This window comes from Sitophilus oryzae, unplaced genomic scaffold, assembly GCF_002938485.1.
Source record: "Sitophilus oryzae breed Bouriz unplaced genomic scaffold, Soryzae_2.0 scaffold_1067_pilon_pilon, whole genome shotgun sequence".
In the NCBI taxonomy this organism is placed as follows: Eukaryota; Metazoa; Arthropoda; class Insecta; order Coleoptera; family Curculionidae; genus Sitophilus; species Sitophilus oryzae.
In genome coordinates this window covers 857,992-880,695 of record NW_022145690.1, presented here as the reverse complement: position 1 = coordinate 880,695, position 22,704 = coordinate 857,992, and the positions used below count along the sequence as shown (strand labels likewise).

Below are 22,704 nucleotides of genomic sequence, written 5' to 3'. Positions count from 1 at the left end.
TTAAATAAACAGCAATATATTTTATACGTCGATTTGACGAGTGCGCCACCGCAAATCGCTCCGCCCACTCATTTTATTGGCTACTTGCAAATTTCTTGAACTTTTATTGATGGGACGCGACGTCTATTTTTTTATGAAAAACATCGAGAGAATATTGTTTCCCCTCTCACGGATACCCCGTAGCTACAGAACGGACAGACGTACTGTACATTATTACACACACGAAAGAAAAATGCAATCAAAGCAGTACAATACTAAGAAGAAATTGTTGCCATAGAAAGCGAAATAGATTTTATTTACAACCACATATGTAATACTGACATTACTGACTTTTAAAAAATGTGAAAGTGTCAAATTATCTACATTTCTTCCCTCTTCCCCCATTTCCCTCATTCGGTTTTTCTTATTTCTCGCCTCATTTAATTAAGCAAAATATTCTTGTAATATCTTTATTAAATACTTATCTAACATCAACAAAAATAAACAAGAAGATTAACAATAATAATTAAAGATTTTAATACATTTATTTGTTGAAGTTAAAAATGCTAGACTTCTTTGGCTTAAAACCTACATTCTGGCGTTTTAAAAAAGTGACGAGTTTGTGATATTTTGATGTCAGTCTTTTCCCTTAATTCTAGCATTCTCCGTATCATGTACATAGCCCAAAGAGTAAATGGCTTTTTCTGCCTTACCATTTTTTGTATACTTTCAATGCTATTTCATATCGCCCCCTACTTTTCTCTGGAAGTAAATTGGCTTCTGCTCTTTTTGCAGCTTCTGTTAAGTTCTGGTGGAGTACTCTTATATCAACCATTATATTAAAGTAGTCTTTATTATCAGAACTTTCCGACAACATTCTGGCTTTCTATGTTATATTAACTCGAAAAAGCGAACGAGAAATTCAAAACTGTCACTTAGTTGTTTGTTTTGCTGTTGAAGGTTTGCATAAATCAATAAAATGAAAAATATACGAAATAATATATATGTTCTGATTTCTTTCGAAAATCGACATCTATGAAACTATGAACTCTTCCTGGACACAAACGATACATGGTGAGACAGGAAAGTGTAGAGAGAAATAAGCCCTATAACATAGGATACAACATTTTAATGAACAGTGCTTTCCATAAAATCAATAAAATGAAAAATATACGATATAAAATAAATGTACTGATTTCTTTCGAAAATCGACAACTATAAAAATATGAACCCTTCCTGGACACAAACGATACATGGTGAGACAGGAAAGTGTAGAGAGAAATAAGCCCTATAATAGGATACAATATTTTAATGAACAGTGCTTTTCATAAAATCAGTAAAATGAAAAATATATGAAATAAAATAAATGTACTGATTTCTTTCGAAAATCGATAACTATGAAAATATGAACCCTTCCTGGACACAAACAGTACATTGTGAGACAGGAAATTGTAGAGAGAAACAATCCCTATAACATAGGATACAACATTTTAATGAACAGTGCTTTCCATAAAATCAATAAAATGAAAAATATACGAAATAATATACATGTTCTGATTCTTTCGAAAATCGACATCTATGAAACTCTGAACCCTTCCTGGACACAAACGGTACATTGTGAGACAGGAAATTGTAGAGAGAAATAAGCCCTATAACATAGGATACAACATTTTAATGAACAGTGCTTTTCATAAAATCAGTAAAATGAAAAATATATGAAATAAAATAAATGTACTGATTTCTTTCGAAAATCGATGACTATGAAAATATGAACCCTTCCTGGACACAAACGGTACATTGTGAGACAGGAAATTGTAGAGAGAAACAATCCCTTTAACATAGGATACAACATTTTAATGAACAGTGCTTTCCATAAAATCAATAAAATGAAAAATATACGAAATAATATACATGTTCTGATTTCTTTCGAAAATCGACATCTATGAAACTATGAACCCTTCCTGGACACAAACGGTACATCGTGAGACAGGAAATTGTAGAGAGAAATAAGCCCTATAACATAGGATACAACATTTTAATGAACAGTGCTTTCCATAAAATCAATAAAATGAAAAATATACGAAATAATATACATGTTCTGATTTCTTTCGAAAATCGACATCTATGAAACTATGAACACTTCCTGGACACAAACCATACATGGTGCAACGATACAACAGTGCTTTCCATAAAATCAATAAAATGAAAAATATACGAAATAATATACATGTTCTGATTTCCTTCGAAAATCGACATCTATGAAACTATGAACCCTTCCTGGACACAAACGGTACATTGTGAGACAGGAAATTGTAGAGAGAAACAAGCCCTATAACATAGGATACAACATTTTAATGAACAGTGCTTTTCATAAGAAGAAGGTTTGCGCGATATCTACCACTGGTACCGGTAACTATAGATATGGAAATGCCAAAACAGAAAATGCCAAATTTTCGTATACAGGAAAATTAAAATAACTTTCGTTGCACATCATAATACGACCACCAGCAAATTCCATAACGACGCATGGTGTCATTGATGACGTGCAACGGAAATTGTTCCAATTTCCCTATAGTTATTTTTTTCAAAATAAAATATACTGTCCCTATTTTTTAATTAATGATGTGGTTGTAAATAAAATAGTATACAAACCTCGGAGGAAAGTGTTTATTATTGTCTCGAGATTTAGTTAATCTCGACGCTACCGCTTCTCGATTAACAATAATAATCTCTCGACAGTAATGAAACACTTCCCTTCTCGATAACTATGGGGTTTAGCTTAATCGATTATGGTCAAACAGTGAAAACCATTATAGGAGAATCATGATATTGAAAAAAACTGAAGAAATCGCAACAAAACGGTCACATCTGCAGAAAATGTTATTTCACCAAGACAGTACGCCATCTCACATCTCTTTGGTTGCCGTGACAAAAGTTTTAATCATGTTTTAATTGCTTGACTACCGAATTTGCCAGATTTAGCTAGCTCCTGGGGACATTTTTTTTATTTTCAAGCTAAAAGTCGCGCTTGTAGGACTTTGGGCATCGAACCTTTGTAGATGTTTTTATATAAGTAAGGTTGGAACGAAGAGGCTATTAGGATGCTATTAGGTACCTTTATAAACATTTACTTACTTACTTGTTTCATTACCTTCATTTTGTTTTTTTACTCAGGTAAGATTTCGACAGACGATGACAGAAAAAAAGCAGATGACGTCCCATACCAATCTATTTATTTTACTAAAAAAAGTTTATAATAATTTTTAAGTTAACTATGGATGGGTTTAAATATAAATCCGTCATGCGGGTCTCTTGTTGTTTTTAACCAGTTTTATTGGTTTATTTCAAAAACGACAGATCGTATTTCAATTTTATTGGTTTGACGGAACGATGAACGACAAACGAACGCCGATGCGTATGAACTCGCCTTTAGATTTTTGACGCTTGTCAAAGACTTGCCAAATTATAGGTTATATTAATTTTGTGTCAACTTATGTCAAATACCCTGCGTTTTGGAAGATGATGCATTTTCATTCGTGTTATTACGTGTGTTTTGTGTCTTTTGAAGTCAAGTGGAGAAAAAATCGAGAGAAAATTAACTGTAGACCCAGAGCACAGTTTATGGTTAATACTCGCTGCCCAGGCAGAAAGTCTTATATACCAATAAAGTTACCATCAATAAAGTTTATATGCCATCACGTCGTAGATGCATCTCTTATATACAAGGATCGTACTAAACATAAACATATACTACTGGAGTAGCTGTAAAATATCGACGTCACACGATAGATAAGTAATGGATTTTAGTACTGCAGAAAAATAATGTCAAAAGGTACTGGTTTAAAAAAATTATGACTAAAGTTAATTAATCAACCTTTAAGGTATAAAATTTGGTAAGTGTTATTATTAATAAAATAGTTTGTTTTATTTATTCCTGTGGAATATTACAAATTTGTATTTGTACAAAAGTTGTATTGATAAATATAATCATAAATGCGGGAAGTTCATGAAGCTTGAAAGTAAGAAATAGTTCTTTTTATATTTTTTTGGTATGTGTTGTCTTGCTCTTGTTTGTTTTGTATTAACACATACAGTTTTTTATTAAATAAAATAACTCGATTACATTTTTTCAGTTTTATACAGTTTTTTTCACAATATTTTGAACTAATCACTTGTCAGTCAAATTTTAAATATGCGTTCCAGTTGTACCAACTTATTTCTTTGTAAAATAAAATAAACAACTTTGAAATTAAAATGACAGACACATCTATCACTGTCAAGGATCTTGTCGTTGGATAGACTATAGAAGAGGCCAATATTATTAAGTCAGAATTTTTTAAGACTTATTCTCCTTTCAGCTTTCAGGATGGCTTTTTTCAATGTGCTTATAATCCTGATAACAAATTCTGTTGTGGTACTAGTCAAATCGTACCGTGAATATCAAGGACGTTCATTAGCTTCTTAACATTAGTTTTTGGACTGCTTTCTTCGTTTCTATTCTGTTTACAGCGAACGCCATTGTTAGAATGCGGGGTCGTGACAAAGACCGTGACATCACTTAGTTCCTAGTGAAATTTCAGTTCTTCCGTTTTAGATGACAGAGATATATGTATCTACTGGAGAAATAATCAAATAAAATTTATAGAAAATCAGTCATTTCCTTTCCTATTATTCATTTAGTTATTTGATACTTCATAATTTGCGTAGACATACTGTGTGACAAAGAAATCGTTGTACAGGGTGAGTCAATGATAGAGTATAAGTTTAAAAAGCCAGTTTGTTCTCAGAACTACGAGAACATTTTAAATAGAAAAGTTTCAGATTTTTTTATTTCACTTTTAAAGTTATTTTTGTATAAGTATGTTTTTTTTAAACGCAACACCCTACTTTTTATTCTATTTTTGGATACTGCGTATTTAGAAGGTTTTTCACAAAATGTGAACAATTTTTTTTAGATTTTTAAACTTTAAATAACTTTAGCTACTTTAGACTTAGACTGTTATTAGACGGTTTATCACGAATTTTATATTTCTCATCTTCCCCGTATATGAAACGAAATATGAACTGACAATATTTGCTAGTTTATTTGAAACAAGATTTTCTGAGAATTACTTCATATTTGTACAATATTTCTGATCACCGTGTATACTTATGTACGGTATTATACCGGGTGCGTCTCGAAAGTGGCTCACCTCAGCAGCTTCTAACTTTTTTTTATTTTTCAGATAAAAAACGAGATTTGGTATGTTAGTACCGTATGATCGAATAAAAACGGCATCAGCGATGGCTATGAAATGAAGATCGCTGTCATTTTATATGTAAAATTATATGGGAAATGTCATCGATCGTCATTTCCAAGCCAACTGGACGCCGGTTTTTTTTGATCATACGATCATACATATTTGACATAAATTAGGATTGATTGACGGTATTCAGTTGTTTTTGTTCAGTTTCTGTTTCACCGGAAATGACTATAACTTTTGACTTTTAAATGGTACCCTCGGTATATTTCTACTTTATTCGATAGAAAATAACACTCTGAATAAAATGACATATCATATATGTCAACTTTAGACATTATTGCTTTAAAAAATCGTATTTTAAATTTCATTCTAGAGTGCCATGGCCGTGTTAAAAACACTAATTTTTAATCAGAGCCTTGGAAATAGGAATAGTTTTGGTCGTCTAATGTTTTCCGTTCTTGTCCTGGTCGGTTAAAAGATGCACAAATCGTATTTTTAATCATATCTTAATTTTTTCAAATGGAACAAGTGTGGCTCATTAGCATATTTGGAAAAAGCATTTTGTCATTATGAACCGCATGTTAATATTTCGCATAAACCATATGCGAAAATGTTAAAAGTTGACATATGATAGAGAGTATCATTTTCTATCGAATAAAGTAGAAATATACCGAGGGTGCTATTTAAAAATCAAAAGTTGTAGTCATTTCCGGTGAAACAGGAAATAACCAAACACAATTGAATATGTCAATCAATCCTATTTATGCCATATCCTGACATACCAAATCTCGTATTTTTATCTGAAAAATTTAAAAAAAATTATAGGGGTGAGCCACTTTTGGGACGGACCCGGTAGAGATAATATGTCTGTTGATTTATTACCTTACACTATACATGTGTTAAAACTAAATATTTTCTTGTCAGTTCATTAAGTATGTGCAAAATACCAATAAAAACAAGAAAGTGACCATATTTCAGTTATTATATCTTTCAACTCTTGCGTATATTACAAAATAACAATTTTCTTTTATGACTACTTATGATTGATTGGACTGCACTAATTGCACTTTTCATTTCCTCAATAATGCAACAGAAATTATAAATTGTAGACATTTACGAAGCTAGTAGAAACTAAGCAGGCGTGTTTTTACATTAAATGGAATCACTGGATCATAATATTGTTCGATCGAAAAAAACGGCATTAAGTATTATTATTACAGCCGTGTAATGTTACAAACATAATTTTATTGGGATGGTTATGTATCAATGCATTTTTTCTTGATCATACGGGTATAATGTGTGTAAAAAATCATCCAATGATGGTAGGTCTGTTCGTTGTTGTAGGTCCAAAAATCGGTACACCGGCAACACCGGTTTAGTTGTGATGGTACACCAGTTTGTGATGATCTGACACCGGTCAAATATGACCGATGTTATACTCACAACCATGTTATACTCACAACCGAGATTAAAACCGGTATCGTAGTCAAAACCGGTATTGAGATCAACACCGGTTTTGAATCGGTAGTGACACCGTTTTACACAAAACACCGGTGTCTCGTTGACATAGACACATACTGTCATCAAAAACCGGTTGTTATCAACACCTAAAAGCGGTTTTCACATTTCAACACGGAGCAGGTTTAGTTATCTCTTTAGCACCTTTAATATTATCTCTCTAAAAAAATCCTTTATGGGTATTTCGCCAATGCACTGCAAGAAAATCTACAAAATAAAATAGTTATTTTTTGTAAACACTTCTGCGTTAAACCTAAACGGACACTGCTTGTGAGAAGTTATGTTTACAGTTCTATATATCCTTGTTACAGTTATACAAATTTGCCTAACAAAGAAAAAAATGCTTAACGTTTCGGAAAGTTCATCTCTTTCCGTCGTTGGAAGCAAAAAAAATACAAAGAATAAAGAAAAAAACTATTTAAAATATTTAAATTCAATTATTCGAGAACGCTTTACTTTTTTAAAACAGATACGTCTACAAGAAACCGTTGACGTTCTGTTAAAATGACATTATATTAAAAAAGTAAAGTGTTCTCGAATAATTGAATTTAAATATTTTAAATAGTTTTTTCTTTATTCTTTGTATTTTTTTTTGCTTCCGACGAAGGAAAGAGATAAACTTTACGAAACGTTAAGCATTTTTTCTTTGTTAGGCAAATTTGTATAACTGTAAACATAACTTCTGACAAGCAGTGTCCGTTAGGTTTAACGCAGAAGTGTTTACAAAAAATAACTATTTTATTTGTATTTATTTTGTAGATTTTCTTGCAGTGCAGTGGCGAAATACCCATAAAGGATTTTTTAGAGAGATGAATCCGCCACATAGGTATAGACATTTTTTACCTTTAATTATGTTTTTACTAGTGTTCAGAACCGGGAAATTCCTGTTGCGGACCCGTGTGGACTCGACCTAACCTAACTATATGTCCCGCCCTCAGATGACCTTAACATCGCATTAAAGAATAGACACCGTAATGATTCATTCGTTCGAGAAGAATCGAGTCCCACTGGAATGGACTAGTACATACGAGAACATTCGAAAACCTTCTCTACGCACCTAACGATCTATGGACTATTCTAGAGTTCTTTACCTGTCGGTATAAAAGCCGGCTGCTGTGGCCTACAGGGGGCAGTTATAAATAAACAGTACAGTTGACGCGCTAAAGTTCAAAATAAATTCTTAGTTATAAATCGTTTGTAAATAGTTCTATAAGTGTTTTATCGTTATTGTTTTTGTTAATTAGTGTTTAAATAAATTGTGACTTTCTATCCACAGGGAACCGACGAAAAACGTAACATTCCGGTATCGAAATTACCGGGCATTCCCGGTTCTTTAGAGACATCAAAGAATCGGAACTCGAAATTATTAATTCCCGGTTCTTTCCGTATTTGCGGGACTCGGTGATAAAAATTAAAAACATGTTTTTTCTTACGTGCGAAATACTTTTGATACTTTCTAGCGGTCGATATCAAACTCTTCTAAATAAGTATAGTGATCCTATAATGTTCTTACTTCTGAAGTTATTTTGAAGTTTCTATAATGTTTATTAGCATTGAAGTTTAAATATGTTATTTTATTATTTAGTATAATATTGCTAAATGTATTAGTTACATTTTTTGTATTATGTTTTTATAAGTATTTGCATCTTTTTGAAAATGTTTAGTTTTTTTTTCACATATAGTTAAGTTGGTTTCGAGGTTGGATGATGTTGTAATTTTTAAGCTACCTATGTTTTCTTTTTTTTTCGTTTGTGTTCATTATTTGTGTTCATGTTTACTCTCTCATTACTTATATTATTTTCATATGAAACTCAATTTTGTATCGGTTTTACTGTTGAGAATCATCCCTTGCTTGCTAATTGAGGAACTCCACAATCATTGAACGAAAATATTTTAGTACGGTTCCGGAAACTCTAATTAATACTACCCTTGATTATACTACCATGTAAGGTTTAGATCTTTTTGGCTATCACAGAACCGGACAGGGGCGGATACAGGAATTTATTTTAGGGGGGGCCCAAATAAAAATTAATGTAGAATATGCTTTTTAAGGCGCCATTTTTAACCCAAAAGCCTAATATTTAACCTAATTTATAGATTTTAGGGGGGGCCCGGGCCCCATGGGCCCCCTCTGTATCCGTCACTGGAACCGGACCTCGGTAAAAATAATTTAAAAATTTTTTGGTTACGTGAGAAAGTCTTTTGATACCTTCTAGCGGTCAAAATCGAACTTTTCCAAATAAGTAAAGATGCTATTTCTTATTGTTCTTACTTCTTTTCTCTTTTGAAGTTCCTATAATATTTATTATGTTATGTTTTAATAGGTATTTGCTGTTTTAATTCAATATTTTAGAGCTTTTGTCTCAAATTCAGTTAAGTTGGTTTATGATGTTTGATGTGAAATTTAAGTTACCTGTGCTTTTTTCTTTATTTGTGTTATGTTAATTTTTTCATAACTGATTACTTAGTAATTTAATATTATTTTCGTTAAAAATCTCAATTTTTTATCCATTTTACTTTGAAAAACCATCCCTTGCTTTCTAATTGATGAACTGCGCCACCATTGAACAAAAGTTAGTCATTACCGAAAGTACCGAAAAAACCGGGAAATCAACACCGTACCAAAAATAATACTTATTTAGTTTGGTTTGGCTTGGTTTGGCAATAATGGCAATAAATTGGTTTTGCTATAGAGACGCGTTTTCATATTTTTTCTTCGATTTTTTTCGGAAACGGTACGGAAGTTTGAAACAGAACGAAATTAACGATTTTAGAACAAGCAAAAACTTTCATGAATGATAAGGCGATCCGAGGACATGCTGTATATATTATGTTGTATTACAAGCACAAAATAACGAACTAATACAGCTAGCAATAAAGTATGTCTCAAAAAGAATTTTGCAAAAACTAAAGTAATGTACAGGGCGTCCCATTTTAGTTGAAATCATACGGTATCTCCGTTATTCTTGAAGATAGAAGGGTGTGGTTTGCACAAACCTGTGCGACTTTTTTGTCAAACCAAAGATGCCGTAAACAAAATTTTCATAGCCCTCTTCGTTTCTGAGCTACAGGGTCTTTTTGACAATTTTGCAATTTGGGACACCCCCTGTATCTCTGTTATTGTTAAAGGTATCGAGAAGGTGAAAACTCTTTATTGTAGAACTTTTTACGTAGAATACAGTGGCGTAGTCTGTTATTCTACGAAAAGAATATTTTTAACGATATGAACTAAATTTATGTTTTCTTAAATAGAACACTCTGTATATTTATAAATTGTATGATCTGGTTTGCCATAAGCTTCTCAAAAATATATATCACTCTATTTTTATTTTCACTATTTAGTGCAACATTTAAAAGAAATATTTTAAAAGATCAAATTTACTAGTAGAATTATTAAAAGTATACTGCTCTCTGTCTCTTGTTTTATTCTGAGAGCCACTAATAAATTCTTTATATAATTAGGGAAACTTAACTCTCTACCGCTGTTCGTAAATCTTGGAATCTACCGTATCGGGACTTTTAAATATTCCTTTAGCTAATTTACGTGAAATATACTTTCAGCAAGATGGGGCTCCCCCTCACAACTTAACTTACAACAAAAATATTTGAATTTTGTTAAATTATTATTTCTCAAATCAATGAATTGGAACCAATAGCCCCATATGATGGCCTCCCTTATTCCCGGATTTGTCCGTTCTCGATTTCTGATTTTGGGGATTTTTGAAATATGAAGTATATCGTGGCAACTAAAATGCTTTAATAATGCAAGCTTTTAGATATTTGCAAACCTATCCCGTTATAATAAATTCCGTTATAAAAAAATATATTGGAGATATTCAGGGGTAACAGTTCAAAAATGTAATCGTTGTAATCGTGTTAAATACCATTTTGATATTTTGTTATTGTTAGTGAGATGTTTATTGAATAAAAAGAATATTTGTTCAAACATAATTGATTCGAAACAGTTATGCTAGCATGATCATTGTCCGATAACTTTCAAAAGTAAAATTTTATTAAAGAATAATAATACTGTACAGATTTAAACAATTATGTACTTGCATTATATCAAGGTGTTATTAAGCATTCTTAGCTGTTATGAATCGAATGAAAGTAAAAGTACCGTGGCGTGCGAATCGTATTGTTATCGCGTAATTTTGATTCAAATTGCACCTGAAAGAAACAGTATTTTCATTCGCTTGCACCGGGAAAATAATTTCACTTTCACTAAATCACAATCAAATTATTTTTTGTCTTCCATTCAAACTGGATGGTCGTTAAGTTTTTTGCTTATCATTAAATAATGATGACTCTTATTTCAAGCTGTTAAAATTTAATTTCGATGTTAAAATCTTTAATGTTTAAGGTTGTCCTAGAAAAAAGTACAAGTATTTGAAGGGGAAGGGTATCAAATGGAATAATCTCTTCTACATAGAATCTTTAGTAGTTACTTTAGGAAATACCCTGTAGAAGCATATGAATTTAAACTGGAGATAAATATTAAGAAAATTTGGCTCTAATTATCTACAAAATACCTATCGCAACTTTGCTAATTGTTATAACATTTTCTATTTTTTCAGTATTGCAAATAGTTTCAAAATTGTGCTTTCAATTGTAGAAAGCCCAGGACATTACGTGTTCGAAATTGCCATATAATTGTAAAATTATATAATTTTTTTATTAAACATTGTTAATACAGAAATTCAGTATTGTTCTGTATAATTTAGCCGAGTATAAGCAATCGTAATTAGAAGAATAATTACAAATATATTAAAAATTATTTAATACCTACTATAGGTAGGTATGTGGGACACGATAGGTATGTGGCAATACCTACATCCTTTTCCCATTATTCAATAAGAACGAATGAAATGGGGGTATGATAAGCCCTATTTTATGCAAATTTGTTTTTTTATATAACTTAGCTTTATAAAAATTAACATAGCTATGATACAAGAAGTTTCGTAAATAACTGCGAATAATTTGTTAGAAGTATATTTCTCCGGGAACCAGTTTTTTATATTTTTCTTTAAATTTTAGAAAAATTTTATGAGTGATACATACAAAAATAAAAGGTTGACTCATGAGAGTCGCCCAATGACTAAAGAATAAAAGGACTATTAACAGCCGAGACCCCAAATTGGTACCATACCTCCAAACAGTGCCGTGGCACATATTTTTCTTAACATAGCTGCTTGAAGAGATATTTATATTTTTGATAAATGTTTTGACTGCGCCTATGGTGTATTCGATGGTATCATACTAATTAATTACGAAAAAAATGTATTAAAATGTTAACAATAGGTACAAAACTAGTATCGATGTATATCACATATCAAGTACATAATATCGGAAAAAATAATTATCGATTTCAATTAAAAAAAACGCTAAAAAGACGGTGTGGTCTGTTTATTTACCTATGGGGAAACGTAACTCCTGGCTCTTTCTTATCTTTGCGGCTTTTACACTTGAAAGCTGAACAACTCATCACCATTGTAATAAAGTTTATACAAAATTCACTACACACAAACTATTAAAAATCGCTAAAATTGTCGCTAATGACCAGCTGATGACTCATTCGTTACTTCCAAAAAAATGGCGTCTAACATCACAAATTCTGCTGCAGCCCGTATATGGCCGTTACATGTCCTTGTATTCTTTAGTCATTGGAGCCACCACTGGATGTTAATTTTGTTTAATTTTTAAACTTAAATAACTGGGTTTATTTTAGACTTATTTATTATTTAAAAAAAATGGCAACATACAGATTAACCTCTGAAAACATTTAAAATTAGTTTAGAAACTTCTTGTTTTATTATAATAATTTAATTAGTAATTATACAGGGTGTACTTGAAAGGTCTGCACAAATTTTTGTCTATTAATACACACTCAGAACGGGCACCTTAAAATCTTAATCTATTTTAAAGTTTAATATATTTTATTCTAGAAGGCTCATTTTGATGATCTTTTAAGCAATTTGTAGTTAAATTATTTGACTTTATATTGTCTCTTTCTAAATTAAAACTGAAAGTTTCCATCTGTCAGTTATAGGAGGGAAAACACAATGTTGATTTTTTGGTAGAAAGTTTGAAATACTCTGGAATATGTTGATAAAACAAGGAATTTAAAAATGACTTTATTATTTAGGTGCATCTTTTCTTGCCTTATTTTTGCTGGAGATATTCGCTTTTGAAGAAGACACTAACATTTTTTTGTTATTTTTATTGTGATAATAAAATTTTATAGAGTTACCGATTAAATGGAGAAAATAACAAGAACATTAAGAAAATTATTATTAATACCTAGTGTTACCCTATACGAACTTTCTTCTCGTTCACTTACATGTACTTTCCTTACATGGTGCAATTCATTAAAAATTTGTAAAGCTGGCAAACGGCGATTTTTTAGTGATAAACTTACAATAAATCGATCATCTCGATGCGAAGTTCTCTTATGAAGCCTATTCCTGGAGGTCTAGACTCTATATAGACTAGGACAAAAAGCAAAGGCATGGTTTTAATGCAAAAATTGCAAAAAAATGATAGTGCCTTCTCCAAAAGCGAAAAAGTTTATAAAAAAAATAAAGCCAGTGAGATGAACCAAAAAAGATACTATCGAGAAACGATGCACCTAGATGATAAACATCTTTTCAAATTTTTATCAAAATATCAACGTTTTGTTTTCCCTCGTATAATTGACCGATGGGAACTTTCATTTTTAATTTAGAAAGAGATACTAAAAAGTCAAATAATTTAGCTACAAATTGTTTAAAATATCATCAAAATCTTACAAATTGTTTAAAATATCATCAAAATCGGTTCACTAGAACACAATACATAAACTTTTAAATTACACCAAGGTGGTGGTGCAAAAAAGATGCCCGTTCTTCGTGCCGGTGAATGTATGTCGCCGGTGTCACCCATATATCACACATTTCTATTAGTCTGTATGCTGATTTGTAGGAAGCTTTAGTAAGATGTGATAATTCATAATCATTGTAGACTTTTCTTAATATTAGTCATGTGTAAATGACTATGCCTTTGTATAAACTTATATTACGTTATTGTTTATAAGTGATTGGTAATAGATAACCATAAAAATTTACGATTTATGTACCGTTTTCATAATTTATTTACAACTCAAAATTTACATATAGTGTAAAGGTAGGAAAATGTTGGCAGTGAAACTCTCTTCTTGGATAATATTTTCTGTACGTATCGACATCAGAAAAAACATATTTGTTCGGTTGACATTATCTTTATTGTTTAATTTTTTTAGTTTTTTTATACCTGGATGAACTTGGTACCCTGGCAGAAAGGAAAAGAATTAAAAACTTCCAGGTACCAGGCCATAACGGCTTCCCAGTCGTCTTCCTTAACATCTTGAGAACACCCAAATGTATGGCCTATAGGGCAGTAAAATTCTGGATTAAGAAAAAGCAGACCGTTCACTGGAAAAACAGACGGGGGCATATTAAAGTGTGTTATCCAGGGACCTAATTCTAAAACCACTACTGTTCAAGCTGAACAGGAATAAAGTGTGGACTACAACAGGTTTCTTGAGAGCATATATGGCTGCCAAGTGGCTCCCGAAAAAGCCTAAACTATATCATGAAAGTCTTTGCTGCATAATCTGCGATAAAGATCCTGAAACAGCAGAGTACACAATATGTCACTGCGAGGTTCTAGACTGCAAGTGACACTTTCTATTTGAGAAAGCAAGGCTAGAACTGGAGAAACTATGCGTCCATCCTATACCTGGATAGGAAAGACCTGCACATACTGGTATGGGACACAGGGATAGAGAACTTGGTCCCAACTACGAAAGAGGACACACACAATTTACCTTAGAGGTCGCAGGGTTTCCGGCATAGACCATTTCAGTTCTATACTACGGGACTTATCAGTAACGTAATAATAACTAGCTGCAGCCTTTGGTCTGTATGATCATCAGATATACCAACGACTCTGATGGTCTGTGGTAACATATCTGAGATAAATTTCCATCAAAAATCTCATAAAATTTTAGTCTTCTTGTGAAACTCTACCATTATAAAATTATTTTGTAATGGTAGATTGGCTAATGGTAGATTTGGTAGAATTGGATGGTTAATCAACCAACCAAATAGATACAGTGCCTCTGCCGAGAGAGGATGCATAAGGGACAAACTGGAGGATTTCATCTCGCCGCGATGCTCGCCACGATGCTGGCTGCGATGCTTCCGCCGCGCACTGTTTTAAAGACGGCCAGTAAGTGCGCAGCGGCATGCGATTTAAAGAATCGCGGATCGCGGCTGGCATCGTGGCGAGCATAGTGGCGCGCATCGCGTCGAGATGATCATCGCCTCACTCTGTTTGTACCCTAATCACCATAAGGGATCTAATGAGTCCTAAGTGCTTCATGTCTTTTAGAATGCATTTCTTCTAGTGAACAGTAGCGTGCCGTGGGTAAAAGGGCGGGGTAGGCGAGCTATGTTGAGGGCGCCGGGTACATGTAGAGCAATTCAAATTGCCGAATTCAAGGTGTTCAGATTATGGTTCATTTGACACGATTGGGGCGCTTGGATTATAGGATTATACAGTACTTCGGATTATAGAGGTTGTATTGGGATGTATATTTATTCATATATTATTACATTACTGTACTACTAGGGAAAATATGAACAAAAAATAAAACTATCTACTTAATTAAAATTTTAAGCGTCTTGTTTTTACAGACTTAAGTTTGTTTAATAACTTATCATAATCGATTAATTGCGCTTTTTCCGATTCGATACTCAGTATAAGTTGTTTGTCCTTTCCTGAGTCATTGAACATCTTTGGAAATTTAAAATTTTATTTAACCTGCTAATTGATCTTTCTGCTCCAGCGCTGTTAGAGGGTAAGGTGAAAAATATTTTTAACAAAACAGTGAGAGCAGGATATGAGGCATCTGAATGGTTTGTCATAATAAAAGGAAGAATTTCTTTTGTCAGAAGATTATTACTATCATGTCTAAGCTCTACAAGAAGTAGTGTTGGTCAGGAAAATGTCGAAAATGCAAACAAATAAAAAGACTTGACCATAACGTGATCGTAGAATGAGAATAGTTAGATTGTACGTTCAATTTTGCGATTTCATTAGGGCGCGTCGCTTAGTCACAGCTAAGGGCGGAGGGAGCAATGGTCCCCCCCCCCGTGCCGCTTATACGGCACGCCACTGCTAGTGAACAGAAGAGAACAGTCCCAATTTTTTCCGGAAAATATTACTATTTTGGACCAGTTACAGATAATTAAAAAATACGAACTAAATAAATACCGACGAATAGTATTTTATTTTTTATAGAGATTTATTTCTTAAAACTTAACTGAAAGTAATGCAATAATTCAATAAATAACAATCCCATCTTCAATTTTACATTTTCCAGCACATATATTAACAAATTTCTTCTCATATCGATGGTTATTCGTCTCGCACGAGGCCAAACACTGTGTTACTGGGTCATCTTCGTCGAAATCGAAACCATTCGGCTCACTTTCTCGCGCTCAGCACACACAACTACGTCACAGATCGACCGAACTACTTACTATCTCCGCGCCCGACGTTACGTGTCTTCCGTTACATCATCCTCAGGGAGGCGTGCGGCGAGAAATTCTTCAGTGGAAGAAGGTCGCCAAACACGATGATTTCGTCTCGTTCGACGCTCTAATTTATGGGCGATTTTTGTGAAATTGTGGTTGCCATTGATCTTCTGATGAGTTTAATACTGATGGTTCACATTCTTCAGATAATTTAGGACGAAGCTAGGACTTATTATTAAAATAACTAGGACTAATCTGATCCTTAAAACTAGGCTTCTCTTTCATATTTTGAATATATAGGGTTGTTCACCACATATGACACGAAGTATTATAGATAAACGATTAGATTTTTGCAAATTGTAAGTTTTGGGTTCGTTGAAGGACTATTAGAGTTACAATTTAAAAATATTTTAACAAGATACAGAGTGTCCCAAATAATTAAAAAATATTATAGTTGTATTTTTTTAAATGGAACACCCTGTATATTATTCTCTTTTGAGATTCTAAGATTGAAATAAAGATAAATTTGATTAAGGTTTATCACACTTAAACCTTACCGTTTTTGAAATATTTTTAATTTTGTGAAATTGCAGTAAAAAATTTAAGGCTTTTTATTTCTCCAAGGGTATCAAAGTTTAATACTAAATATTTACTGAAGATTATTTATTGATCAGATATTGTGTTGCAATAATAAAAATTTTACTACCTTATACAGAGGGTCTAAAAATTTATATTAAATAATTACCTACTACCTTTAAACAGCAATAACTTGTTGAATTTAACACACTGTATATTTTACATGAATCAGATGCACAATTTAATTGTCTATCAAATTGTATTATACCATTTTTTACCTATCTCTTCAAGTTTTCGTAGAAAATGCATTTTCTTATTTAGACCTCATTTATCACTATACCCATGGAATAATGACATTTTAGATTATTTTTAGACACTCTGTATAAGGTAGTATTTTGTTTATTATTGCAAGACAATATCTTGTCAATAAATAAACTTCAGTAAATATTTAGTATTAAAAACTTAGATACCGTTGGAGAAATGAAGCTTTAAAATTTTTACTGCAATTTCATAAAATTGGAAATATTTAAAAAACGGTAAGGTTTAAGTATGCTAAACCTTAATCAAATTTACCTCTATTTCAATAGTAGTATCAAAAAATAGAATAATATACAAGGTGTTCCGTTTTAAAAATATACAATTATAATATTTTTTACTTATTTGGGACACTCTGTATATTGTAAAAATATTTTTAAATTGTAGCTCTAATAGTCCTTCAACGAACCCAAAACTTACAATTTGTAAAAATCTAATCGTCTAGCTACAATACTCCGTGACGTATGTGGTAAACAACCCTGTAGATAATCTTAAAAACTATTGTTTTTCGATGTATTATGTATTCTCCACGAAGAGAAATGCATTTTTGCATCCAATACTAAAAGCAGTTAATCAACTGGCTTGCTGGTTCTGCAAACTGCATTTTTGAAGGCGCTGACTGCATCTTATGAAAACTAGAACCTTTGACCATGCATTTCATTCTTAATTTTTGGAAAAGTAAAAAAGTCGTTAGGACTTGAATCGGGATTGTATGACGGATGGTCCAACAATTCGATGTTTTCTTGCTTTAAAAACTCAATTGTTCTTGATAGCAGCAATGATACACCGCATTTATTAGTAAAACTTCTAACATAAATACATAATCAGATGAAATGTCTATACAGGGTGTCCCAGAAATAAGTGCAAGTATTTTAAGGGGTGGTAAATCTCAATAAAAGAAACATATTTTCCCTTTATCGTCTTTCAAATAAGTCCAAAATAACGGAGTTATTTTACAACGGATTTAATTTTCAAAAAAAAAATTTTTGCTAAAATTTTGAGAACCACCGGATCTTTTCTGGATTTTCTTTCTTGCAAACTTAAACTAATACCTATGTTGCCATATTATCAAGAAATATGTTTTTTAACTAAAAACTAAAAAAAATTCCAAAACATTTGTCAAAAAATTTCGAATTTTTGATTTTCTTTTTCGCGAAAAAAAACTCATAGGCGTGTTTTTGGGGTTGAACTATACTGTCAGTTAAAATACTTGCACTTATTTCTGGGACACCCTGTATATTCACAATTTTACACAGTTTACGTTTTAACTTCACTATAATTAACCTATTTTTTCTCTTTCAGTGGATGATGCTAGTGGAAAATACTCTACAGGATGGTATTGGGGAAATCAGTACTGGTTAGGATCACAAAGCTTGTGCGATCACATTGAACCAAAATCACGATCGATTATCATCAATTCACAGGTGAGTTTCTGAAACTATTTTTTTTAAGTGAAACTTCTTTACGCGCGTTGGGTTAGTGGGTTGCCACAGCTACCCCATTCAGGGTAGATCTACCCCTTTCTAAAACAATTTAACCCCGTTATCTCGTGATAATCTACCTCAATAAAAAATAAGCTTGTTGCAACATCGGGTAAAGATACGCGTGCCATACGCGGCTAAGAAAATCACTATAATAAACTTGAAACTGTACCAACTTTGATTTCATGAGGTTGGTCAAGTTTGCCCCCCGTATTAAACGAAATTCAAAAATAGATATACCACTATTTTGCACACATTTTGCACAATTTTGCCCACCGTAAATGATATTTTGCACACTTATGTACCTAAGAGAAACTAGAGCCGTTTTTTAAACGGGGGGCAAACTTGACCGTTCCCCCCATCAGTTACGAAATTAATTTATTTCTATATAAATCGATTCGGCTAATTTGGCACAATTTTGCACACCTATTTTTAAATTTTGCACACCCTCCTGACGAAAGTTATAAAGGGTTAAAAATTTGAAATTTCCCCCCATCTGTGACTAAATTGAATTTTGTTTATGTCAAACGAATCAGATAATTTTGCACAATTTTGCACACCTATTTTTGAATTTTGCACACCATCCTGATTAAAGGATTAAAGTTATGAGGATTTGAAAATTTGAATTTTCCCCCCATCAGCTACGAAATTGTATTTTGTTTATATCAAACGAATCAGATAATTTTACACAATTTTGCACACCTATTTTTGAATTTTGCACACCATCCTGATTAAAGTTTAAAGTTATGAGGGTTTGAAAATTTGCAATTCCCCCCATCAGCGCCGAAATTGAATTTTGTTTATATTAAACGAATCGGTTAATTTTGCACAATTTTGAACAGCTATTTTCGAATTTTGCACACTCTCCTGACAAAAGTTATAAAAGTTTGAATATTTGAATTTTGTCCTATTGTGTGTGAATTGTCCGATTTAAAAAAAAAACATAAATATGAGTCATCTTTGAAAATGATAGATCTCAGCGACGTGGAAAACTGCACGGAACCCAGACTTCACCTTTTCGATAAGTTATAAGATAACCGAGACATGAGGGTTGTCGAAAAATGCAGAAGTTTCAAATTTACCAGGTATTTCAAGAAGTAAGAGGGCTAGGACAAATCTGTGTGTAGAATCTTTAGTTTCATAAATGTTCTTCTATGCAAGCTATAAATTATCGAAAAGGTGAAATCTAAGTTCCGTGCCGTTCTTTACGTCGCTGAGATCTATTATTTTCGAAATATGACTCATACTTATGTTTTTCTTAAATGGGACATTTCACACACAATGGGACAAATTTCAAATATTCAAACTCTTATAACTTCTGTCAGGAGAGTGTGCAAAATTCGAAAATAGCTGTGCAAAATTAGCCGATTCGTTTGATATACACAAAATTCAATTTCGTGACAGATGGGGGGAAATTGCAAATTTTCAACCCTTCATAACTTTAATAAGGATGGTGTGCAAAATTCAAAAATAGGTGTGCAAAATTGTGCAAAATTAGCCGATTCATTTGATATAAACAAAATTCAATTTAGTCACAGATGGGGGGGGAAATTTCAAATTTTCAACCCCTTATAACTTTCGTCGAGAGGGTGTCCAAATTTAAAAATAGGTGTGCAAAATTGTGCAAAATTAGCCGAATCGATGTACAGGGTGGGTCAAATTCGACGCTTTTAAATGGAAACACTCTTTTCTATAGGAGATAGACAAAAACTAATATCAGTGTCTGGAGCTCAATTTTTGTCAAAAACATGATGGTGAAAACCGCATATCGATATCTGTACCGTTTCGGAGTTACGGGGTGTTTTTCAAAAATATGCATTTTTAACAAATCGCTGTAACTTTTTTGCTATGAAAAATTTTGTATTTTTATGAAAACATTTCCAAAGCACCTTTTTACGCAGAATTTAATGGTTTGGAATGGTTGTTAAGAATTATCAATAGAAAATTTGATTTTTTATATGGGACACCCTGTATATTTTTAATTTATTGAAAAGAATTTAAAATTACCTTTCCAAAAATATAACACACTTGGTATTTTGCTCGATTCCTCTTCGAGATATAGAGTATATAAAAATTCGCCCGCTATAAATAAGTAGGTTTTGAACGGCACCGGCTGTAATGCAAAAAAAAATCTAGCTGTGAGCATCAATTAAAACGGAAATAATATTTGCTATGAGAGATGAGAGATGCAGAATTTTATAACAATTTAAAATATATTTAACCAACATCAACAGATTTAAACTATATCTAATAACAAAAAAAAATAAATAACCAAGACATGAGATTTTGCTACAGGTGTTCGACATATCGACTGTCTTCTGTTATGGACAGGCGGGACAGTTTTTGAACATTCATCGCGGAATTCGTTAACTCAGTGGGGGGTGAAAGGTACCCTCTCATAACTACTAAGTATTTCTAATTCTTGTCTAGATTATACGGAAGAACAAGGAACCTTTATTCTTCCGCAAATATATCCATAGGATTAGATCCATGGGCACTAAGTCAGGCGGCCTCGACGGCCAACGGCTGGGATCTTCGTTAGCTATACAATTATTATTCTTGAAATTGGCTGCAAAAATTTGCTGATCACTTCAGCGTTCAGAGGCGGTGCGTCGTCTTGCTGGAAAAATATGTTTTCGAGTTCCATAAGGGCATATCATCAATAAGGGGTCCAAAGCCTACTAGTTAAAAGTGGCGAACTTTTAAAAATACTCTATTTCGAAGGGGATTATAACAAAATATCAAGTGTGCTATATTTTTGGAAAGGTAATTTTAAATTCTTTTCAGTTAATTAAAAATATAGAGAGTGTCCCAATTAAAAAATCAATTTTTCTGTTGATAACTCTTAAAATATTAATTTTAAAAAAATTATACTTATACCATTAAATTCTACGTAAAAAGGTGCTTTGGAAATGTTTTTATAGAAATACCAAATTTTCCATAGCAAAAAAGTTACAGCGATTTGTTAAAAATGCAAATTTTTTAAAAACACCCCGTAACTCCGAAACGGTAACAGATATTGATGTGCGGTTTTCACCATCATGTTTTTGATGAAAATTGAGCTCCAGACACCGATATTAGTTTTCTTCTTTCTCCTATAGAAAAGGGTGTTTCCATTTAAAAGCGTCGAATTTGACCCACCCTGTACATAGATATAAATCAATTTCGTAACAAATGGGGGGGAACGGTAAGTTTGCTCCCCGTTTAAAAAACGGCTCTGGTTTCTCTTAGGTAAGTGTGCAAAATATCATTTATGGTGTGCAAAGTTGTGCAAAATGTGTGCAAAATAGTGGTGTATTTATTTTGGAATTTTCTCTAATACGGGGGGCAAACTTGACCGACTTGATTTCATGCATATTTTCATCTATAGGTTTGTAGCTTCTGAATAACGATCTTGGTAAAGCATCTAGCCCATTTGCCAGCTCAGAATTGGAATTTAGAGTTAGTAACTCGCATTTTCATTAGAGGACTCTGTCATATTTATTTGAAACCAATAGTCAACGAGAATATTCGTATAATTTAATAAAATTACTGTAAATCACTTTAAATAATGAATTGTTTGTAATTGAGCTGTAATTTCTGTATTATTAATCCGGTAAATGATGGAGATTCAACAATTGTGATTGATTAAATTTTTATTTTAAGAAAACTTTTGTTAACAACGTTCTGAGAATTCAAATAATGAATTGAATAATGACATCTGTCTAAAAAAAGACAGCGATTTAGAATGACAATTTGGTTATGTAAAATTTAGAGTGACAATTTTGATTATATAAAAGAAATACTGGTTGCCTAACGAAACATCGGTCAAAAAATGTTCAAAAATGTTTCACGTAATTAATGGTTATGACTTTAAAGTACTTGTTTGTCATAAATATCTTTCACAATATACAATTACATGAGTTTAAACATAATTATCGTGGTGTCAGTACTAAAATGCAACTGATAAAAATGCGTTGCATGGAAAAGCCATATCTATCCTAATGTGAAATTCGTGCGTTTTTAACTCGTTGTGCAAATTGTACTTAAAATGCA

General features: G+C 32.3%; 1 protein-coding gene across 1 annotated transcript in view; it reads left to right on the top strand.

The window, feature by feature from the left end:
- LOC115879435 (nose resistant to fluoxetine protein 6) overlaps positions 1-22,704 on the top strand; it is a 71,886-nt gene that overhangs the window by 29,676 nt on the left and 19,506 nt on the right. The window contains exon 2 of the mRNA XM_030896271.1: positions 18,491-18,612. Coding sequence (XP_030752131.1) covers positions 18,491-18,612 — 122 coding nt within the window. The remainder of the gene's footprint in view (positions 1-18,490; positions 18,613-22,704) is intronic.